This window comes from Salmo trutta, chromosome 17 (genome assembly GCF_901001165.1).
Source record: "Salmo trutta chromosome 17, fSalTru1.1, whole genome shotgun sequence".
Lineage (NCBI taxonomy): Eukaryota > Metazoa > Chordata > Actinopteri > Salmoniformes > Salmonidae > Salmo > Salmo trutta.
This window is the reverse complement of record NC_042973.1, coordinates 46,730,486-46,752,037: the sequence shown is the minus strand read 5'-3', so window position 1 is coordinate 46,752,037 and position 21,552 is coordinate 46,730,486. Positions and strand designations below refer to the sequence as shown.

The window sequence follows — 21,552 nt, the reverse complement described above, 5'->3', positions numbered from 1 at the left end:
ATGCTCTACAACATTCGCAGAGTACGACCCTGCCTCACACAGGAAGCGGCGCAGGTCCTAATCCAGGCCCTTGTCATCTCCCGTCTGGATTACTGCAACTCGCTGTTGGCGGGGCTCCCTGCCTGTGCCATTAAACCCCTACAACTCATCCAGAACACCGCAGCCCATCTGGTGTTCAACCTTCCCAAGTTCTCTCACGTCACCCCGCTCCTCCGCACACTCCACTGGCTTCCAGTTGAAGCTCGCATCTGCTACAAGACCATGGTGCTTGCCTACTTAGCTGTGAGGGGAACGGCACCTCCGTACCTTCAGGCTCTGATCAGTCCCTACACCCAAAGAAGGGCACTGCGTTCATCCACTTCTTGCCTGCTCACCTCCCTACCTCTGCGGAAGCACAGTTCCCGCTCAGCCCAGTCAAAACTGTTTGCTACTCTGGCACCCCAATGGTGGAACAAGCTCCCTCACGACGCCAGGACAGCGGAGTCAATCACCACCTTCCGGAGACACCTGAAACCCCACCTCTTTAAGGAATACCTGGGATAGGACTAAGTAATCCTTCTAACCCTCCCCCCTACCCCCCCCCCCCCCCAAAGATATAAATGTACTATTGTAAAGTGGTTGTTCCACTGGATATCATAAGGTGAATGCACCAATTTGTAAGTCGCTCTGGATAAGAGCGTCTGCTAAATGACGTAAATGTAAATATAAGGGTTTTGCCACCAAGTACTAAGTCCTGTTTTGCAGAGGGGTCAAATACTTATTTCCCTCATTAAAATGCAAATTATTTTATAACATTTTTTACATGCGTTTTTCTGGATTCTTTTGTTGTTATTCTGTCTCTCACTGTTCATATAAACCTACCATTAAAATTATAGACTGTTCATTTCTTTGTAAGTGGGCAAACGTACAAAATCAGCAGGGGATCAAATACTTTTTTCCCCCACTGTACAATATGAATTAGCTAATAGCAATTACTATTTATAATTAATCACATTATGGGTGAGATCACCAATGATGTAAATAATTGAGTAAAACACTTTCTACAAATCGAAAGTAATCCGATGATGGGTAGTTTGTGCGTGCCGTCATGTTTGTTTTTTCGCATCAACCAAAGATAAGAGGAGACAAGATGAGTTTGGTCTGTTTATAGTATGCATGTTGAATGGGGTGTGTCTCCTACGATCATTCACTTCCCTTCATTCACTTCTGGAAGTTTACCCGAAAGATGAGTGAACCATTCCTTCAACTCATTATAACATCTTTGGTCTGACAGACGTTTACGTGACACCCAGAATGCATTGTATAATGTCAACAAACATGGCACCACACATAGCTGGCAAATAGCATAGCATTATCTCATTATAATCAGTACAACCTAAAAACATCTTTTACACACATCATAGATGTCTATTACAATCTATTCAATAATCAGGATGCATTATTTATCACCAGTACTTGAAAACATGTGAATAAAATTGTAAATACATTATGCTACATACATACATACTGTATATGCCTACAGTAGAAACGACAACACGATATACAGAAAATAAGGAACTTACTGTGATAGGAACGTTCAAGGAGGGCAATGCGAGCGCCAGCCAGAACATTTTCCAATTTGTGCAAGACTGTGCAAATGTTTGCAGACTTGATCTGCGCAAACATTGGTGAAGTGCGTGGGCTCTCCTCAAAGAGAGAAGTTTGTCCTCAGTAAAGCCTCAAACATAAATTGTCCGTAACTGAAATGGGCAACTTCTATGTGAATTAATGAGGAGGCGGAACACACCTCAATTCAAACTGTTGTTAGAAAATAAAACTTGTTAGAAAATATTTTGAAATTGAAACACAGCTTATAGATAATTAGCAGGCAGCACGTGTTAACTGTCCTGTTGCATAATAATCACATTTTGGAACAGGGAGTGCATTCTGACATCACGTGCATAAAACAACTCACGCTGGGGTGACCGTTAGAGATATTTGGAACTCACATATGAAAAGGTTAAAGTAGGGTTATCTTCTGTATACCACCCCTATCTTGTCACAACACAACTGATTGGCTCAAATGCATTAAGAAGGAAATAAATTCCACAAATTAACTTTTAACAAGGCACACCTGTTAATTGAAATGCATTCCTGGTGATTTCCTCATGAAGCTGGTTGAGAGAATGCCAAGAGTGTGCAAAGCTGTCATCAAGGCAAAGGGGGGCTACTTTGAAGAATATAAAATATATTTCGATTTGTTTAACACCTTTTTGGTTACTCCATGATTCCATATGTGTTATTTCATCGTTTTGATGTATTCACTATTATTATACAACGTAGAAATAGTAAAAATATGAGTGAGTAGGTACGCCCAAACTTTTGACTGGTACTGTACATAAATACAGTCTACTATCAATGAGGAGGGCACGAACAGCAAAAACACTGCAACAAAACCAGGACACAGTACCCTTCGCTCCTACTTGACAAGCCCTATCGTCTGGCAACGGCATGGGAAGTAGCTACCTTATAGCCAATATGAGGGTTACAGTCACGGTAAGCACACGCTTAAAACACATGAAGCAACAGTACACCTATCAACAATACTTTTGATAAAAAATAAAGAATTGCCAGTTTTATAACTGAAAATGTACACTTATTTGTGTAAAACTAAGTGAAATAGGACTCAGACTCATCCCCTGGCTTAAAAACTTAAGTCCAAACTCTCGCGGTACCGTAGCTCAATTTACGGTAGGTGCGTGGTAAGAAACGAAAGAAAAAACAACAACAATCAAAACCGTCTAACTATAGCAGAACGCACCCACATTTCATTCAACACACCCACTACTTTCCCTAAGATCTTTATAACTAAACCAAGATAGACCACAGTCCGTCGTTTCAAATATGAAGAAATTAGTCATAGTGGGCAGAACAAGCAAGGAGGTGGGCAGAGCCAAGCACGAGCTAGCGAGATCCTATTGGCGCGTTCTAGCATATATTTTCATATTTCCGTTAGGGAACGCCTACTCTGAGCCGCCAGTGTGCTGTCTAGCTCCCGCCTATCCTTTCTTTGGATTGGTGGATACTTCTCATTATTGTATCTTGTTTTTAATATTCGACGAGGGTTGTTATTTAACTAGGCAAGTCAGGTAAAAACAAATTATTTACAATGACGGCCTACCGGGGTTAACGGCCTTGTTCTGGGGCAGAACGACAGATTTGTACCTTCTCAGCTCAGGGATTCGATCCAGCAACCTTTCGGTTACTAGTCCAACGCACTAGGCTACATGTCGCCCCCTTTTTCAGGCAAAACCTTCTCAAACCTCAGTAGCACTGATAAACTTACACTTCTTTCTCTTTCCTACAGATCAACCTTTTGGCCTCAATCACTTTGCCTACCTTCACATTTGCTTTGATACCATAGTGTGACGACCCAATTCTCGCTCATTTCCAATATATCTATAAACTCAGACTCTACCAATCGATCGAAGATTTATCTTCGCAGCTTTCACATTGGAGAGGAAGTTACCACTCTAGATACTGATCTAAAATAATTTTGCATGTTACTACCTCATGGTGAAGGTTAGGATTTTTGGACGTAATCTGATTGGAGGTAATCTGATCTGTGTCTAAAGCCCTATTCGCACGGGACTAGTAATACAAAATAATTTTGGTTTTGTAATTATAACCCCAGAATGTCCGTTATTCCTGAGCACGATTCAGACGGGACTATTCTTTCCCAAACTGCCACCTCTAATTCTTTCTCTTTTTTTTCAATAAATGGACAGTTCTGTCTGAAGCCTGGAGGTTCCATCAGCCTTCAGATGTGAGCGAAACAGCGCACTTGCACTTGATATGCATTTTTAGGCTATGGATGAGAAAGAGAACTTGTCCTTTCCAAACGTTTAGCTCAGTTGTATGCTGCTTTGCGATCTATTAACAGCAAGGGTTGCATTAAATAGACGCAATATTTGTTTATGATGCATTTGACTATGCTCAATTCATTCGCACAAAACGTATTTACAAAAGCATTCACTGTGAAAGTCGATACACGTATACACGTACTATAGGCCCTTCATACATAGACTATATGCAGCACTTCGTTTATTTATCGAATCAGTTACTGTTTTCTTGCTCAAACCGCGAGCAACACCTGTCAAACTCAGACATTTCTCAGGGATGTCGATTCGCATGGGACTAGTATTATCAGAGGACTTTGGAGTTTGCCCCCCCCAAAAAACAGTAGGTTATTCTGCCTGGAATTGTTACTCTCCTGCCATGTAAAAATGACTGACATGTGGAGAAATGAAGTGGTTATGACCATTATTGGCACAGCCAAAACAGATAGCAATAAATAGCTGTGGAAATATTCAATAACGTGGAATATAAGATAAAACATAAATGTATGTCTCGTTTGTTCATATTTTAAGCAGATGTGTTGTTTCCCAGCAGCCGGAGTGAAGTAATTTGTCCAAGCTTGGTGACATCCGAAACACCCCTCTCCGCCCACCTCCAGTCTACTGTCCCGAGAGTGGAGTTTGCGCAATGTTATCAGCTCCGCCATTGACGGAGTCGCTGGAGAAAATTTGCACATAGCCTGTCACGTTTTGTTCTTAGCAAGTATTCGACGTTTAGATCATGTATTCTCACAACGGAATTTAGTGTCTTTAACACATACGGTTGTTTACATCTACATTATTGGAATTGCCTTAAACTGGACGCAGAAGTTGTCAACCCTCCTGCATCGTTAGCTAGCTTACGCACACCTAGCGTGTCGAAGTGCACGGCTGCGTTTGCCCGTGTGCTCCACTCCATGGATCCAAGAATCGCCTGGTTCCAGCCAGAACAGCTCGGCCCTGCCAATAGTGCGTGGATGAATATTTGGGAAACGACACAAGGTCTGGGCAGTTTGAGTAATCATAACATTCACGGCTCTGCTGTGTGGAACACGCCCACCACCAAGACGAGCCCTAGTACAACGGGATCCGTGAACTGGGGCACGGGAAACGTGATTCAGAACGGAGTCCCCGACGCTGTCACGAGCAGCAGTGAGACGAGGATGCAAGGGACGATCAATCCGAAAGGCGATAATGAAATAGAACATAAATTCGACTTATTGGAAACAAATATCAACCAGCATCCTGCGGGGAGGGGTAGTAGTGGACCTTGGGTTGTGGGCGGAACTGCATTCGCTAGCTGGAGAGAACGAGAGAGAGAATGTGGACTTGGGAACAGACGGAGAAGAGACAACCGAGCGAGCACATTCGGATTTAACCGCAGTTTATTGAGTATTGGCAGTAACTCTGCAGTGGACGACGCTGGGTGCCGTGGAGTTGGTTACACAGGCACGCCTTGGAAAACCAGGAACTACTCTGCAGGGATTTTGGGGTAAGGAAGGATGCCTGGGGGCAGCAGAACTCCTCCACACACACACGTGTCATGTTTGAACTGGCAGGATGTCAATGTATTACAGAACACAGGGAGGGACATTGGTGTGTGTTGCCAATAAGTCATAGCCACCTGATAAGTCGACCTACATGAGATTTCTCACACAGAATGATCACACATTGCCTGTCTTTTCTAGCTCATCACTGATAAAGATGACTTTCGCTGAACATCATATGTGCTATTCGGCAGCAGTTGTTTAGAATATGTGAAGTCTTATCATAAGACTCATTCATGCAAGCACACATTTGGGATCATGTGAGTTGAAAGAGTAGGGGTCCACATTGGAGTAGACCACTATTATTATCCTCAGTCTTGTTTCCTTCCTCAGAACATGACCAGGTAGATCTGAACAAGGCTAGCTCAGCTCTGCTACATTCCAATGACTCATCTGGTTCAGACTACAAACTCCTTCCTACTTGACATACTGAGAAGTTCATGGTGCATGTGTTTTTCAGTGAGAAGCGTGCATTCCTCAATTTTCCATTTAGGATTTTAGAATAGTATGGGCTCCTTGAATTATGGATATTTCATAGCTATCCTGTATAGTTTCAGAATCAGAAATAGGTCCTACACCCAAAACGATTAAAATGGCTAAGGGCCCATTCTGTGAGCCTTTCAGTTAACCCCACCACTGATCTGAGACCTGTACATGTAGAAATGAAACCAACCTTTAGATTTTAATCTCCTCTGCTGTATTAATAGCCTAGCGCAGGGGTCTCCAACAGTACCAGTGGCTCGCAGCACAACTATGAGTAGCTTACCAAACAATTCTGTTCCACTGCAAACTGTCATAAGTTCCCAGCTACTAACTAATCAATTTTTATTTATTTATTTATTTTTATTTATTTATTTTTATTTCACCTTTATTTAACCAGGTAGGCAAGTTGAGAACAAGTTCTCATTTACAATTGCGACCTTGCCAAGATAAAGCAAAGCAGTTCGACAACATACAACGACAGAGTTACACATGGAGTAGAACAACATACAATCAATGATGCAGTAGAAAAAAATAAGACTATATACAATGTGAGCAAATGATGTGAGATAAGGGAGGTAAAGGCAAAAAAATGCCATGGTGGCAAAGTAAATAAAGTATAGCAAGAAAAACACTGGAATGGTAGATTTGTAGTTTGAAGAAAGTTCAAAGTTAAAATATAAATAATATGGTGCAAAGGAGCAAAATAAATAAAATAAATAAATACAGTAGGGGAAGAGGTAGTAGTTTGGGCTAAATTATAGATGGGCTATGTACAGGTGCAGTGATCTGTGAGCTGCTCTGACAGCTGGTGCTTAAAGCTAGTGAGGGAGGTAAGTGTTTCCAGTTTCAAAGATTTTTGTAGTTCGTTCCAGTCATTGGCAGCAGAGAACTGGAAGGAGAGACGACCAAAGGAGGAGTTGGCTTTAGGGGTGACCAGAGAGATATACCTGCTGGAGCGCGTGCTACAGGTGGGTGCTGCTATGGTGACCAGTGAGCGGAGATAAGGGGGGACTTTACCTAGCAGGGTCTTGTAGATGACCTGGAGCCAATGTGTTTGGCGACGATTATGAAGCGAAGGCCAGCCAACGAGAGCGTACAGGTCGCAGTGGTGGGTAGTATATGGGGCTTTGGTGACAAAACGGATGGCACTGCCACACTGATATTATCCAGGACTTGACATTCACTTTTTTTTAGCCTTTGGGCATGTAGGACTGATTCTTTCCTTGTCTGAAAGCTCAAGTCACTTGCCCCCCCCCCCCCCCCCCCCCTCAGAAAAGGTGACACTTGTTTTATTGTATGATGCAAGTAACCACTGTACAAAATAACCTTAGTTATTATCACTGGTATTGACAATGGGAGGCTGCTGGTCTCTTATCCAATGTATCATATCTCCTGCTGTTGTGGCATTGAGCAAGGCACTTAAACCCCCACAAATTAAAATACTACACTGATGGGCAGCTGATTCAAAACCATGTGGTCTGTCAACCCTCCATTTGGAGAGCTACTATCCAACCCTGCTCAAACACACCAGTCAGCTTATCAAGGTCCAGTTGATTGCCAGATTATTTTAAATGTTTTTACAATGTGTTGTTACCCCCCAATCGTTCTCCTTAATGCTGAGAGCTAAACTGAGATGCATCATGTCCCATTTTTACAGTCTGACTCACGACCTTCCAATCTCAGGGCAGACACTCTAACCACAAGGCCACTGAGTTGGTCAGTTAGGCTATTCTAATATATATATTTTTACTTTGTCAGAATTACATGGCCAGTATTGAATAGAGGAGAATCCTAGCCAATTTTGAGTGCTTGCCCTAAATGCATCACCATCAAGCAGCTTAGGGAAGAGATCCTCTGTTTGTTAGCTCAGCTGCGAAAAAGGATAACCTGCTTTCTAAGTACACCTACCTTTCTGTAACCCAGGCAAATCGAATCTCAGTTTTAAATGCCTCCTATAGCAAAGCTGTTGCTGAGTCGGGCGGCGTTGATCTGTCCCAATCCAACGGACAGATGTAAAAGCTCAACACCGGAGACTGGACACTCGCAAGGATTAGGGAGGCAGTCTGGCCACACTTTCATCTATCCGATAAGATCTGATCCATCTATCTTAACAGCTTTGCCCCTCTTGAGACGGACCTACCAGCCCCAGGAGTCTGCACGGATCCTGGGTGTATACTAACAGCCGGCAGCTGCCCGGTGGCACCCTCCCTAACGGCCACCACAGTTCCGCAGATCGCTTCCCCATCAGATTCCATCACCACCATTATTGTGGGTAGCTCGACGGTGAGAGATTTTGGCCTGCTTATGATCTGTGGACTGACCAAGGTCCATGACATCAACTCCCTCCTGCCCACGGTTCTGGTCAACTACTCCAATATTGACACCATCGTCACTCACACAGGTTTTAACAACTTTAAAAAATTTTTTTTTTTAGGCGATCTGAGAAACATTTTCGAAACACCTTCGCTAGCACAGGGAAGATAATAATTATCTATGGCCCCCTCCTGTGTTTTGCCGAAGGGGTTCGTAACTTTTCAGCCGACTCTTTGCCCTGAAGGAGTACATGAAGAAACTTTGTAATGACAGGAATGTTTCTTTTTGTGACAACAATTTGCTTTGGGAGAAACAAGCATTTTTTTAAAGAGACAAGATTCACCCTAACCGCAGCGTTTCTATGATTATTTCCAGCAACATCGCAAACTGTTTTGAGACTTGACGGACAGTTTATTAGTGCTGCAGTTCGCCCTGTCAGAATAAGCAACAGAGAACTTGGAAATCATATCAACTCCTGTAGAAATGGCACTATGGTTATTGTGAGTAACCTAGTTTTATGTTCCTTTAACTTTGCCTTCTAGTGAGTTTATACAAACTGTCATCGCCTACCATTCTGATAGATAAGAGACTGTCAGAAAACATGGTTGTAACGTTAATAAGTTATTCCAACCAATCCCCCCCACCTGGACTACAGCTTTTCATACTCTATCAGAAAAGGGAAAAAGGGTGGGGGGGACAGTCTCTATCTTTTACTATACTTACAGACATCATTCAAACAGTTTTAGAAACTTCCGAGTGTTTTCTATCCAAATCTACTAATAATATGCAAATATTTGACTCTGGGCCCGAGTATTAGGCAGTTTACTCTGGGCACGCTTTTCTTCCGAATATGAAAATACTGCCCCCTATACCTTAAAAAGTTAAACAGGCTTATGTTTGGTTCTGATGGGGAAGAACAGTTCAACATGCATTTATATATTTATATATATTTATCTTCAAGAATCAATGGGTATACAGTGCCTAGTGAGAGTCTACACGTCCTTGAACAGTTTTCACATTTGAGATTGCACAAAGTAGATGTCCTAGCCGACTTGCCAAAACAATAGTTTGTTAACAAGACATTTGTGGAGTGGTTGAAAAATGAGTTTTAATGACTGCAACCTACGTGTATGTAAACTTCCGACTTCAACTGTGTTTGAAGGTATGTGTCGAATTTGAATCAGGTTTTTAGGGCGGTGCTAAAGTTGTCTTTAGAAGTTAACAGCGGCTTTTCAGAGTCATGATGGCTTGCAGTGATGACGCAAGAAATGTATGCAGTCAGTTGTACAATTGACTGGGTATCCCACCTTACCCTGTCCCTTTCTTATTTTTAAACTGCGAGAGAAGTGCAACACCTGGTGGAGAGAGGCTGTACAACACAGAATGAGTTGCATTATGCGTGCTGTACGTTACATCATGACACGTCACAATTTAACGTACAGCGTCGGAGGGGTGATACTATCGGGCCATTACATTTCAATCAACGCTTGAATAGAAACGTAGTTCACACCCCAAATTTTGATGCCGACACAGTCGCTACAGTCCCATTAGTTTTTATTGCAGCCTCGTTTGAATGCCGCGGTTGCACAAATTTGTATGGCAAGGGGTTAGTCAACAACAGTAGCTAAATCCAAATAATTCAGGTAGCAAATGTTACACAGAACCATCGGGACATTATATTAAAAAAAATATATAAATATACATGTATATTTTATGTGGTACTGTAATTCAGCGTTTAGCTGTCATAGTACACATGAAACGAAATAAACTATTATCATTGAATCTTGGAGCGTTCTTTGCCAGTTGGGGTCGCGCAAGTCCTTTGACTCACTGGACATAGTTAGCTAACTAGCTAGCAAGCTAATGATAGCTAGCTAACTGTCACTGTTAGCTAGCTATGTTAACCATGTGCTTTCATAGTCTTAGCTAGACTACCAATGTTTTACAAATAAAAACACTAGCTAGCTTAATTAGCTACCTAATATCACATAGGCTAGACCCTAAACATATTGACTTAGCTAGCTCGCTCTGCTCTAACAGTTAGCTAAGATAGCTAGCTGGCTAACATTAACATTAGCTGACATTAACGGAGAAGCTTTGACAACCATGACCAGTGCAGAAATTAAGCTAGCTACAATGTCACAAACTAATTAGCGACAGCGACGAAATACACTGCTACAAATATATTTTCTACAAATACAATAGCTTTAATTACCTATTTTGAACTTTTTGGTATCTTTTCTGGCTGGCTTGGCATGCTTGAGCTGCAAGGCAGACGGCTCAAGCAGCAGAGGCCACCGCTGCTGCATCGTGTGTTTTTGGTTCCTTTAGAGGTAATGCTAGTTCCCTATTAAGGATACTTCAGCAAGCATTGATGACGGCAATTGACGATACATGTATGCTGCTATTTGCTATGTTGAAAATTACAATCACAGATTTGTAAAACATACAGGAAATAGTAGCCTATTGTTGACTTGATGATGTGAGGTCTCAATCTTGAATTAAACTTTGTCTATGTTCAGGTTCAGCAAAAAATGTGGCATGCAACCTTGGGTTATGACAAAGAAACACTGTCAAAGTTACACAGTTGGTGATACAATTCATAACTTGCCCTGTTTAGATACAGTTATATTTTCTTCTGTCTTCTCAGAAAGCGCAGGCAACCCATAACTACTGTCAAAAGATCCATGCAGGAAATTGTTCGATATCTCACACATGAGGTGTGCAAAAATAATACATGTGACATTAAGCAGACGCTTTTATCCAAAGCGACAGTATGCATGCATTAATTTGCCGTTCGTTATTTATTTGCCTATTTTAATAGGCTATAGACTACAGTAATTTGCAGTAATTCAACATGCATGGTTATTGGGTCCGTCACTCTTTCAGCCAAGGTAACAGATTATCAAATGGAAGATTTTGGCCTACGTTTTTAGAAAATACAATAATTCTACATCCTAGGCTACAATAACACAGTGTAATGAGGAATGTATTATTGTTCGTACACAATTGTCTAGGCTGTAAACTGCAGTGATGTAGGCTAATTTGAATAACCGCTCAAATGTCCTTTTGTGTTTCATGCCGAAATAAAGCCCTGATTTATACAACCATTTGGATAAGTTATGGGTTTATTCTCGACAGTTTACAAGGTCCAGAAAGTTACACTAGTCCACTCATATGGTGTATTTTGTCAGGATGTATCAGCATTTACAGATGGGCCTACCGTAGAAAAATAGGCTACAGCCTATGACACTGAGATGTGATGTCTGTCGTGTATCATGTATCCCAAGTCGTCCTATAATTAACGTGGCCTCCAGCATATGCATAAAAATGGTCAATGCCATTTCATATTAAGCCAGCGTTGGCTGAATGACTGAAATTAATAGAATTAGTGTGAATGGGGTTCCAAAAAACATCTGTAGTAAAATCGAATTTATTTATATCATAGATTCTCTAGGGGCCTTCTCCATCTGATAGCCTATAGGCTGAACATTTGCTTGCAAATAACCTAGCAAATTCGACCTGAGATTATTACAGTAATTCGTTTTTTGTTATTCTTCCATCACCTGCCGAATAAAAACCTCATATGGCCCTACTATTGAAAACGTTCATTGTGCAAGATATGCTGATGTGGACCCGAGTACCATTAGTCGGAACCAAGAGTAATATGATTCTGCCGTACTCGGGAAGAGCTCGGCCCGTGTGAAGCTTTCCAAGTCGATGTAGAGTCCCACGAGTCTCAAACAGAATAGGCCCGAACCCACCGGGTTGATTGGGTATTAATGCCCATGATTTTGGAATGAGATGTTTGACAACAGGTGTCCACATACTTTTGGTTATGTAGTGCATATCATGAGTAAGTATAATGCCTTCAGAATGTATTCAGACCCCTTGACTTTTTCCACATTTTGTTACGTTACAGCCTTATTCTAAAATGGATATAAAAAGTACTGCAATCTACACACAATACCCCTTAATGGCAAGGCGAAAACAGCTTTTTAGACATTTTTAGAAAAGTATTAAACATCAAATACAGATACCTTATTAACATAAGTATTCGGACCCTTTGCTATGGGACTCGAAATTGAGCTCAGGTGCAACCTGTTTCCATTGATCACCCTTGAGATGTTGATACAACTTGATTGGAGTCCACCTGTGGTAAATTCAATTGATTGGACATGATTTGGAAAGGCACACACCTGTCTATATAAGGTCCCACAGTTGACAGTGCATGTCAGAGCAAAAACCAAGCCATGAGGTCGACGGAATTGTCCGAAGTGCTCAGAGACAAGATTGTGTCTCGGCACAGATCTGGGGAAGGGTACCAAAAACATATCTGCGGCATTGAATGTCCTCAAGAACTCTGTGGCCTCATGGTTTGGAACCACCAAGACTTTTCCTAGAGCTGGCCGCCCGGCCAAACTGAGTAATCGGGGGAGAAGGGTGTTGGTCAGGGAGGTGACCAAGAACCCGATGGTCACTCTGACAGGGATCCAGAATTCCTCTGTGGAGATGGGAGAACCTTCCAAAAGGACAACCATCTCTGCAGCACTCGACCAATCAGGCCTTTATGGAAGAGTGGCCAGACGGAAGCCACTCCTCAGTAAAAGACACATGACAGTACCTAAAGACTCTCGGACTATGAGAAACAAGATTCTCTGGTCTGATGAAACCAAGATTGAACTCTTTGGCCTGAATTCCAAGCGTCATGTCTGGAGGAAACCTGGCACCATCCCTACGGTGAAGCATGGTGGTGGCAACATCATGCTGTGGGGATGTTTTGCAGCGACTGGGAGACTAGTCAGGGTCGAGGGAAAGATGAATGGACAAAAGTATGAATGGACAAAAGTATAGAGAGATCCTTGATAAAAACCTGCTCCAGAGCGCTCAGAATATGGCGAAGGTTCATCTTCTGAACAGGACAATGACCGTAAGCACACAGCCAAGGCAACGCAGGAGTGGCTTCGGGACAAGTCTCTGAATGTCCTTGAGTGGCCCAGCCAAAGTCCGGACTTGAACCTGATCGAACATCTCTGAAGAGATCTGAAAATAGCTGTGCAGCAATGCTCCCCATCCAACCTGACAGAACTTGAGAGGATCTGCGGAGAAGAAACTCCCCAAATACAGTTGTGCCAAGCTTGTTGCGTCATACCTAAGAAGACTTGATGCTGTAATCGCTGCCAAAGGTGCTTCAACAAAGTACTGAGTAAAGGGTCTGAGTACATACGTAAATGTAGATTTCATTTTATTTTTGGGGGTAAATTAGCAAACATTTCTCAACCTTTTGCTTTTGTCATTTCGGGGTATTTTGTGCAGATTGATGAGAAACTATTTAATACATTTTAAAATAAGGCTGTAATGTTACAAAATGTGGAAAAAGTCAAGGGGTCTGAATACTTTCCGAAGGCACTGTGTAGCATTTGAATCTATTATTATTTGTTGTTTGATAACTTTGTCATGAAATGGGCAGCAGCAGTACAGAACCATCGCTAGACTGACACATTAGATGACACATTACTCACTCGCTAGATATGCAATTAAAGGGCCAAATCCCCCCTAAAAAAATTCCAGATATAAAACAAATTGTGTGCTGATGTGATTTAAGCATTGACATGGACTCAACATTCCAGTTCCATTGTTTCCTTATGAACAATTGTAATTTTGAAAGTGAAAAACAGAAAATTACAGAATTTGTGGGAAAAATCTCAGATTTTTTACAGTTGTTAATTAATCATTATTTTACCAGGTATATTGACCGAAAACAACAGTGCGCTACTTTCTGTGGTACACAAAGGACCTGGGGAAGAGTTGCAAGGGAAAGGATAAGAATCTGCCTATTTGAAAGAAATTGAAAAATGTGTTAATTTTTTTAAAGTAGCTCTCATGCTAGAAAAGGTTGGAGACCCATGGCCTAGCGTAATGCAGCAGATAACCTGTTCTCGTACACCATGCAGAAGAGGGTTATTCTAAAGTACTTAATTACTCTGGATGACATATTGAAAAGCAGCTGGCTGGGCTGGCGCACAGTACATGTCCTCCTGGGAATACACACTGCTGCTCTTTTAGTATAGTTGCATATGTGTCCACTAGAGTGTATTTATAGTAACTCCCTGCTCTGTAATCACAGGCTTCATAGCACACAGACAGACTGAAGGCCACTTCTAGTTTACATACTGTAGTGCAATGGGATGAGTTGGCTATAACCGAAACATATCAAATGTAATTGGTGTCTAGCCTACTTGTTTCTCAATTTGCTCTAGACTTGATATAAACACATTTAAATGAATGAATCATGTGAAAATTTGTAGGTTGGTTGTGTTTTTTCAGTTTCAAAGCTTTGCCAGGGAACCCCTGAGTACATTACTATTTAGGTATTTCACACATGTTGTAACCACGGTGTGTGTCTCTGACTTTGTAGGCTCCATGAGGAGATCCAGGATTTCTATGCCTACATGTCTCCGCGGCCGGAGGAGGAGAGGATGAGGAGGGAGGTGGTGGAGAGGATAGAGCGGGTCATTAAGGACCTTTGGCCCACTGCTGACGTAAGTCAATCACCTTCACTGTAGTAAAATATGTAAACCCCTTGACCATTGACTTCCTTGTCCAGTTATTTATTGGATTTGAAATGGTGTAGAAATTCTGATTACTTTTGTATACCAGTGGATACCAGTATGATCATGTTATAGCTTATGGTTGCTGTTAGGGATGTAACAATTCACCAGAACGCATTAGTCCCCGGTTCAAATGTTTAAAATGCGACTGCATCGGTCCGCGGGAGCCTAAAACGATCCAAATGAAGCATGCATCGGTAAGAAAACCAATTAAAACGTTAGGAATCGCAAGTTCGCAAATGTTTTTTACTCATTTTCTTTCTGCCTTATTACAAAATACCTCATCTGTTGTGACTGATTTGACGCGTCCTCTCCTTCAGCCTATCACATTTTTATGCATGTTAACAGCGTATGACATTGATCTACAAGTCAGATGAGAACTGTGCGCACAGTGCGGGAGACGCAGCTGCTCGCACCAACGAGAGGTAGGCCTACCCTATCCCTATTTTTATATTCGTAAGCTACATCTGCGCGGCACCTTCAGCATTCAGATATTTGTAAAATGGCTTTTGTAATATTAAATAATAGGCTTTATTAATTGAGGGGCAACCCCATGTAATTTGTTGGGTCATTGTTACCAAATGCGCTGTAGAAAAATGTGTTTTACCGGCAGAGCTGTGTAGGTTACCGGAATGAACACAACTCACGTCATGCCGATTGCAAATCTAACTGCTGATTGGGGCTTTTCGATTGTCAGGTTCACTGTACAAAATATTTTTGGTTGTTCTGCTTTAAGGAGTCATTGCATTTGGTAATGTTTACATGAACAGTGTAACGGTGGAATTTCATAACAAGGACAGCAATCATTTTTGCGAGCAGGACTGGTCGGAACGGGAGAAGCAAGCCGCTCTCCTCCTCAAAGTTCCAAACGGTCAAAACCATTCGCTCTGAGACTGGTGATATCCAAAGCTGTGTTATATTAATTGCCTATGTTTCCATAGCTAATTTCTAAAGATAAATATTGACATATTACTAGCTCAAAACATTTGAACCCTTTCCTGGCCGTCCATTAGACCATGTTTCCGATGGTTGTCAATATCACTCCCTAAAAACACAACCTTATGGAACAATACTAGGATAGCTTTTCAGAATTCACCAATAAATTGGTCCACATGGAAAACTAAAGGCATAGAAGTAGTACATTACTTAGTGACAGGAAATACATTCATTTCCATGACAATATCAAAAAATGATAATATTGGAACCAACATTTAAAAAGAACTGTTGGCACAAGATGGAGGGAAAGTTGGCGCATAACTAACAAAATAACAGTTAACGAAAATGTATGCTTAATCCAGTATAAACTAATGTATAGAATGTATTATACAAGAGACAAAAATCACAAATTCTACAGCATAACGGCAGAGTCATGTATTAAGTATCAAACTAAGAATGACTCAATAGGCCATGCTTTCTGGGAGTGCTATAAAGTCCAGAAGTTGTGGGCAGAGGTAGGAAGTTGGTTGTCAGAAGTATTACAATGTAAACTTACTTTTAATTCGTCTGTCTGCATATTTCTAGACATGGCATATGGGGGTGTAGTGACTAGAATGCTTTTCCAACAGTCTTGAAGGAGTTCCCACATATGCTGAGCAGTTGTTGGCTTCTTTTCCTTCACTCTGCGGTCTAACTCATCCCAAACCATCTTAATTGGATTGAGGTTGGGTGATTGTGGAGGCCAGGTCATCTGATGCAGCACTCCATCACTCTCCTTCTTGGTCAAATAGCCCTTACACAGCCTGGAGGTGTGTTTTGGGTCATTGTCAGGTTGAAAAACAAATGATAGTCCCACTAAGCGCAAACCAGATGAGATGGCATATCGCTGCAGAATGCTGTGGTAGCCATGCTGGTTAAGTGTGCCTTGAATTCTAAATAATTCTCAGTGTCACCAGCAAAGCTCCATGCTTCAAGGTGTGAACCATACATGCGGAGATCATCCGCTCACCTACTCTGCGTCTCACAAAGACACGGCGGTTGGAACCAAAAAGCTCAGATTTGGACTCATCAGACCAAAGCACAGATTTCCACCGGTCTAATATCCATTGCTCGTGTTTCCTTTAGTAGTGGTTTCTGATTCACGCCGGCCTGATTCACGCAGTCTCCTCTGAACAGTTGATGTTCAGATGTGTCTGTTACTTGAACTCTGAAACATTTATTTGGGCTGCAATCTGAGGTGCAGTTAATTGCAGATTTCTGAGGCTGGTAACTCTAATTAATGAACTTATCCTCTGCAGCAGAGGTAACAATGGGTCTTCCTTTCATGTGGCGATCCTCATGAGAGCCAGTTTCATCATAGCGATTGATGGTTTTTGCGACTGCACTTGAAGAAACTTTCAAAGTTCTTGAAATGTTCCGCATTGACTGACCTTCATGTCTTAAAGTAATGATGGACTGTCGTTTCTCTTTGCTTATTTGCACTGTTCTTGCCATAATGTGGACGTAGTTTTTTACCCAATAGGGCTATCTTCTGTACCTATCTCCTACCTTGTAACAACACAACTGAATGGCTCAAACGCATTAACCTCTACGAAATTCCCCGAATTAACTTTTAACAAGGCACACCTGTTAATTGAACTGCATTATATGTGACTACCTCATGAAGCTGGTTGAGAGAATGCCAAGAATGTGCCAAGCTGTCAAGGCAAAGGGTGGCTACTTTGAAGAATCTCATTTCAAATATATTTTTATTTGTTTAACAATTTTTTGGTTACTACATGATTCCATATGTGTTATTTCGTAGTTTTGATGTCTTCACTATTATTCTACAAAGTATAAAATAGTAAAAATAATGAAAAACCCTGGAATGAGTAGGTGTACATAAAACCCCTCTTTTGATAGGTTACGATGTCTGCATCAACGATATATGATTGGTTTAGGGGTTCAGGGGCGGGAATTAGGCTTTCTCTCAAGGTAAAACTCAACACCAAAATGGCTCATTTGACGCTGCTGGCACAGGGAGGCGTTTCTCCCCCACTCAATCGGATAGGTTATGACCAACTTTGGCAGCGCCATCATTCCGATTTGGACAACAATATCAAGGTAAGAAACTGTATATAATTTGTTTTATGTTGGTAATGATAATATTTGCATTTTAGAGTACTTTTTCCGATTGATAAGATGTTCGTCTGCAAAATGAGCTTTTGACGCCTGGTGAGCCAACTAGCTACCAAGCCGAGTAGACTTGAAAAGTAAAATCGGCTTGAAAGTGAGTTGATTATTTCTGAGGTAAAAGTTAAAATCTGCTCAATGATGTCAATATTTTTGAAGTACATGAAAGATTTATTAAGTGAATCAAAGCTTTTAAAACATATCCTCAGATAAACTAGGTGGCTAACTAGCGATCTAGCTATAACTATGATAACTAGTTAGCCTGTGTTGGTGTAGTCAGTCACTCAAGATAGAATGGAGCAAGGTAGCCTAACAGTACTTGATTTATCTCTCCTCTTGCCTTCTTGATGTTCATGTTTTCTTTGATAACTGTACAAAATAAAATGCATTTCTCATTAGGTATTAGAGCTTAACTAAGTGGCTAGTGATTATATTTTGGCCGTAGCTAGCCAGCCAAACGAGAAAGGGGTGCTGAGAAGGAATGTACAGTGTTTTCGGAAAGTATTCAGATCCCTTGACTTTTTCCACGTTTTGTTACGTTACAGCCTTATTCTAAAATGTATTAAATTGTTTTTTTTTCTCATCAATCTACACACAATACCCCATAATGACGAAGCAAAAACAGGTTTTTCGAAATGTTGGCTAATTTAGAAGATTTTTTTTTTTAAAGTATTCTGACCCTTTATTTAGTACTTTGTTGAAGCACCTTTGGCAGCAATTCAGCATCGAGTCTTCTTGGGTATGACGCTAAAAGCTTGGCACACCTGTATTTGGGGAGTTTATCCCATTCTTCTCTGCAGATCCTTTCAAGCTCTGTCAGGTTGGATGGGGAGCATTGCTGGACAGCTATTTTCAGGTCTCTCCAGAGATGTATGGTCGGGTTCAAGTCCGGACTCTGGCTGGGACACTGAAGGACGTGATGCGACTTGTCCCAAAGCCTCTCCTGCGTTGTCTTGGCTGTGTGCTTACGGTCGTTGTCCTGTTGGGAAATTGAACCTTCACCCCAGTCTGAGGTACTGAGCGCTCTGGAGCAGGTTTTCATTCAGGATCTCTCTGTTCTTTGCTCCATTCATCTTTGCCTCGATCCTGACTAGTCTCCCAGTCTCTGCCACTGACAAACATCCCCACAGCATGATGCGGCCACTACCATGCTTCACCGTAGAGATGGTGCCAGGTTTCCTCCAGACGTGACACTTCTAATTCAGGCCAAAGAGTTCCGTCTTGGATTCATCAGACCAGATAATCTTGTTTCTCATGGTCTGAGAGTCTTTAGGTGCCTTTTGGCAAACTCAAAGCAGGCTGTCATGTGCCTTTTTACTGAGGAGTGGCTTTCGTCTTGCCACTCTACCATAAAGGCCTGATTGGTGGAGTGCTGCAAAGATGGTTGTCCTTCTGGAAGGTTCTCCCATCTCCACAGAGGACCTCTGGAGCTCTGTCAGAGTGACCATGGGGTTCTTAGTCACCTGCCTGACCAAGACCCTTCTCCCCCGACTGCTCAGGTTGGTCGGGCGGCCAGCTCTAGGAAGAGTCTTGGTGGTTCCAAACTTACTTCACTGTGTTCTTGGGGACCTTCAATGCTGCAGAAATCTTTTGGTGCCCTTCCTCAGATCTGTGCCTCGACACAATCCTGTCTCGGAGCTCTACGGACAATTCCTTCAACCTCATGGCTTGGTTTTTGCTCTGACATGAACTGTCAACTGTGGGACCTTATATAGACAGGTGTGGGCCTTTCCAAATCATGTTCAATCAATAGAATTTACCACAGGTGGACTCCAATCAATTTGTAGAAACATCTCCAGGATGATCTATGGAAACAGGTTGCACCCAAGCTCAATTTTGAGTCTTATAGCAAACGGTCTGATTACTTATGTTAATAACGTATTCCTGTTCTTTTATTTTTAATACATTTGCTAAACTTTCTTAACCTGTGTTCGCTTTGTCATTATGTGTAGATTAATGAGGATTTATTTTTATTTAATACATTTTAGAATAAGGCTGTAACGTAACAGTGGAAAAAGTCAAAGGGTCTGAATGCTTTCCGAAGGCTATGTATGTATGTATGTATGTATGTATGTATGTATGTATGTATGTATGTATGTATGTATGTATGTATGTATGTATGTATGTATGTATGTATGTATGTATGTATGTATGTACTGGCATTCTCAACTTTCCTAATATTAAGCACGTTGTTTATTTTTACAACAGGAGTATAGCCTACCTGGCTGGCATGAAATGATAATGGTCCATTCCAAATCAAAACACATTTCACACATCTATAATGTAGTATATGTAAAGACAAGATTAAATCAAGAATAGTCTGATGGGTGACAATATTAGCCAATCGCTTGTGAATGATATATTTTCACTTGTGAATGATGCCCAGCATAAGAAACTGCCATTTTTTTCTCTCGAATTTTTCAGAATCATAGTCACACACCTCTTGTAGCCTAGCCCATAGGCCTATATGTTTTGATAAGGTTTTTATCACAAATAACTTTTCAAAATTAATCACATTAGTCTGCTTTACAAGGTTTTAGAGCCTAACTGGCATACATAAGCAGTGCGCGAGTTTTATGTTTGGGGAAGATAATTGTCACCATAAAAATGCACCTTAATTATAAAAGCATTACGTGCCTTATCGCATTTGCGTTCACTTTTGATAATGGTGTTTTACTGCTAATGAAACATTCGCACTTATAGCCTACTGCAATTTGTGCATTGCTGCACTTATAATGTGAAGAAATAAACTCTTAGGCTATCAACATTTTAAGCTAAATGTTCTGATCTGTTGCGTCAGCCACATTGCGTAATTATATATTTTTTTAATTGCTAGTGATTGTATTAATTAGGGATCTATTGCATCCCACAACTGTCCCAGACCTATGTTTGGAATATTTATTTCTCGCACAGAATAGAATAGGTTGACTTTTGTACTATGCGGGATAGTAGATTGACATAGGCTAGTGGTTTTGCTGTTTGTTAGGCCTACATATCTTGTTGGCTGACGAAAAGTAAATGTGGACAGTTCTTTCAATATGAACCTCGGAATTGGATAAGAGTCCCTGATGTGTCTGTCTTCACTTGTAGCCTGTGAGAAAGACCCGATCACGTGATGGAGAGCCATGTGAGTGAGAGGTGCTTAGGAGCGCACAGCACTCGGGGTGAAGGGCACAATGCAGCACTCCGGCCCAAGGGCATGGATTGTTTTAGTGTGCATTACAGCCACTGTCAAGTGCTTGTCAAATTGTAAATGAGAGACGAATGAAGTGTGTAGAGCCTGTGCAGAGCTCATGCCTTTCAAGCAACTTTTTTCAGATGATCATTAGTCGCATCATGCAACCTTACATTGTATTAAAAATCAAAACATGTAGCCCAACGTTTATAGAACTGCAGTTACATTAATACCTATTTCTTTAACCGCTCAACACAGAATAGCTGCATGTGCGCACACCCTCAAATCATTTGGAGAAAAATGTTATATTTAATTAGCTTTGTTCAATTGTATTCTTCATACTATAAAATAATGCCCCGGAATTCTAGGCAAATCTTGTCTGCTAAATGAACTACAGTAGAGTAGCCCACAGCCATTTGGCATAGCCAGATCAGGACCTA

At 41.4% G+C, this 21,552-nt stretch overlaps 1 protein-coding gene across 1 annotated transcript in view; it reads left to right on the top strand.

Moving 5' to 3' along the window:
* The first annotated feature begins 4,501 nt into the window (after positions 1–4,501).
* LOC115152305 (terminal nucleotidyltransferase 4A) overlaps positions 4,502–21,552 on the top strand; it is a 45,850-nt gene continuing 28,799 nt past the window's right edge. The window contains exons 1-2 of the mRNA XM_029697061.1: positions 4,502–5,367; positions 14,637–14,760. Of these exons, the coding sequence (XP_029552921.1) occupies positions 4,793–5,367; positions 14,637–14,760 (699 nt within the window). The 5' untranslated portion in view covers positions 4,502–4,792. The remainder of the gene's footprint in view (positions 5,368–14,636; positions 14,761–21,552) is intronic.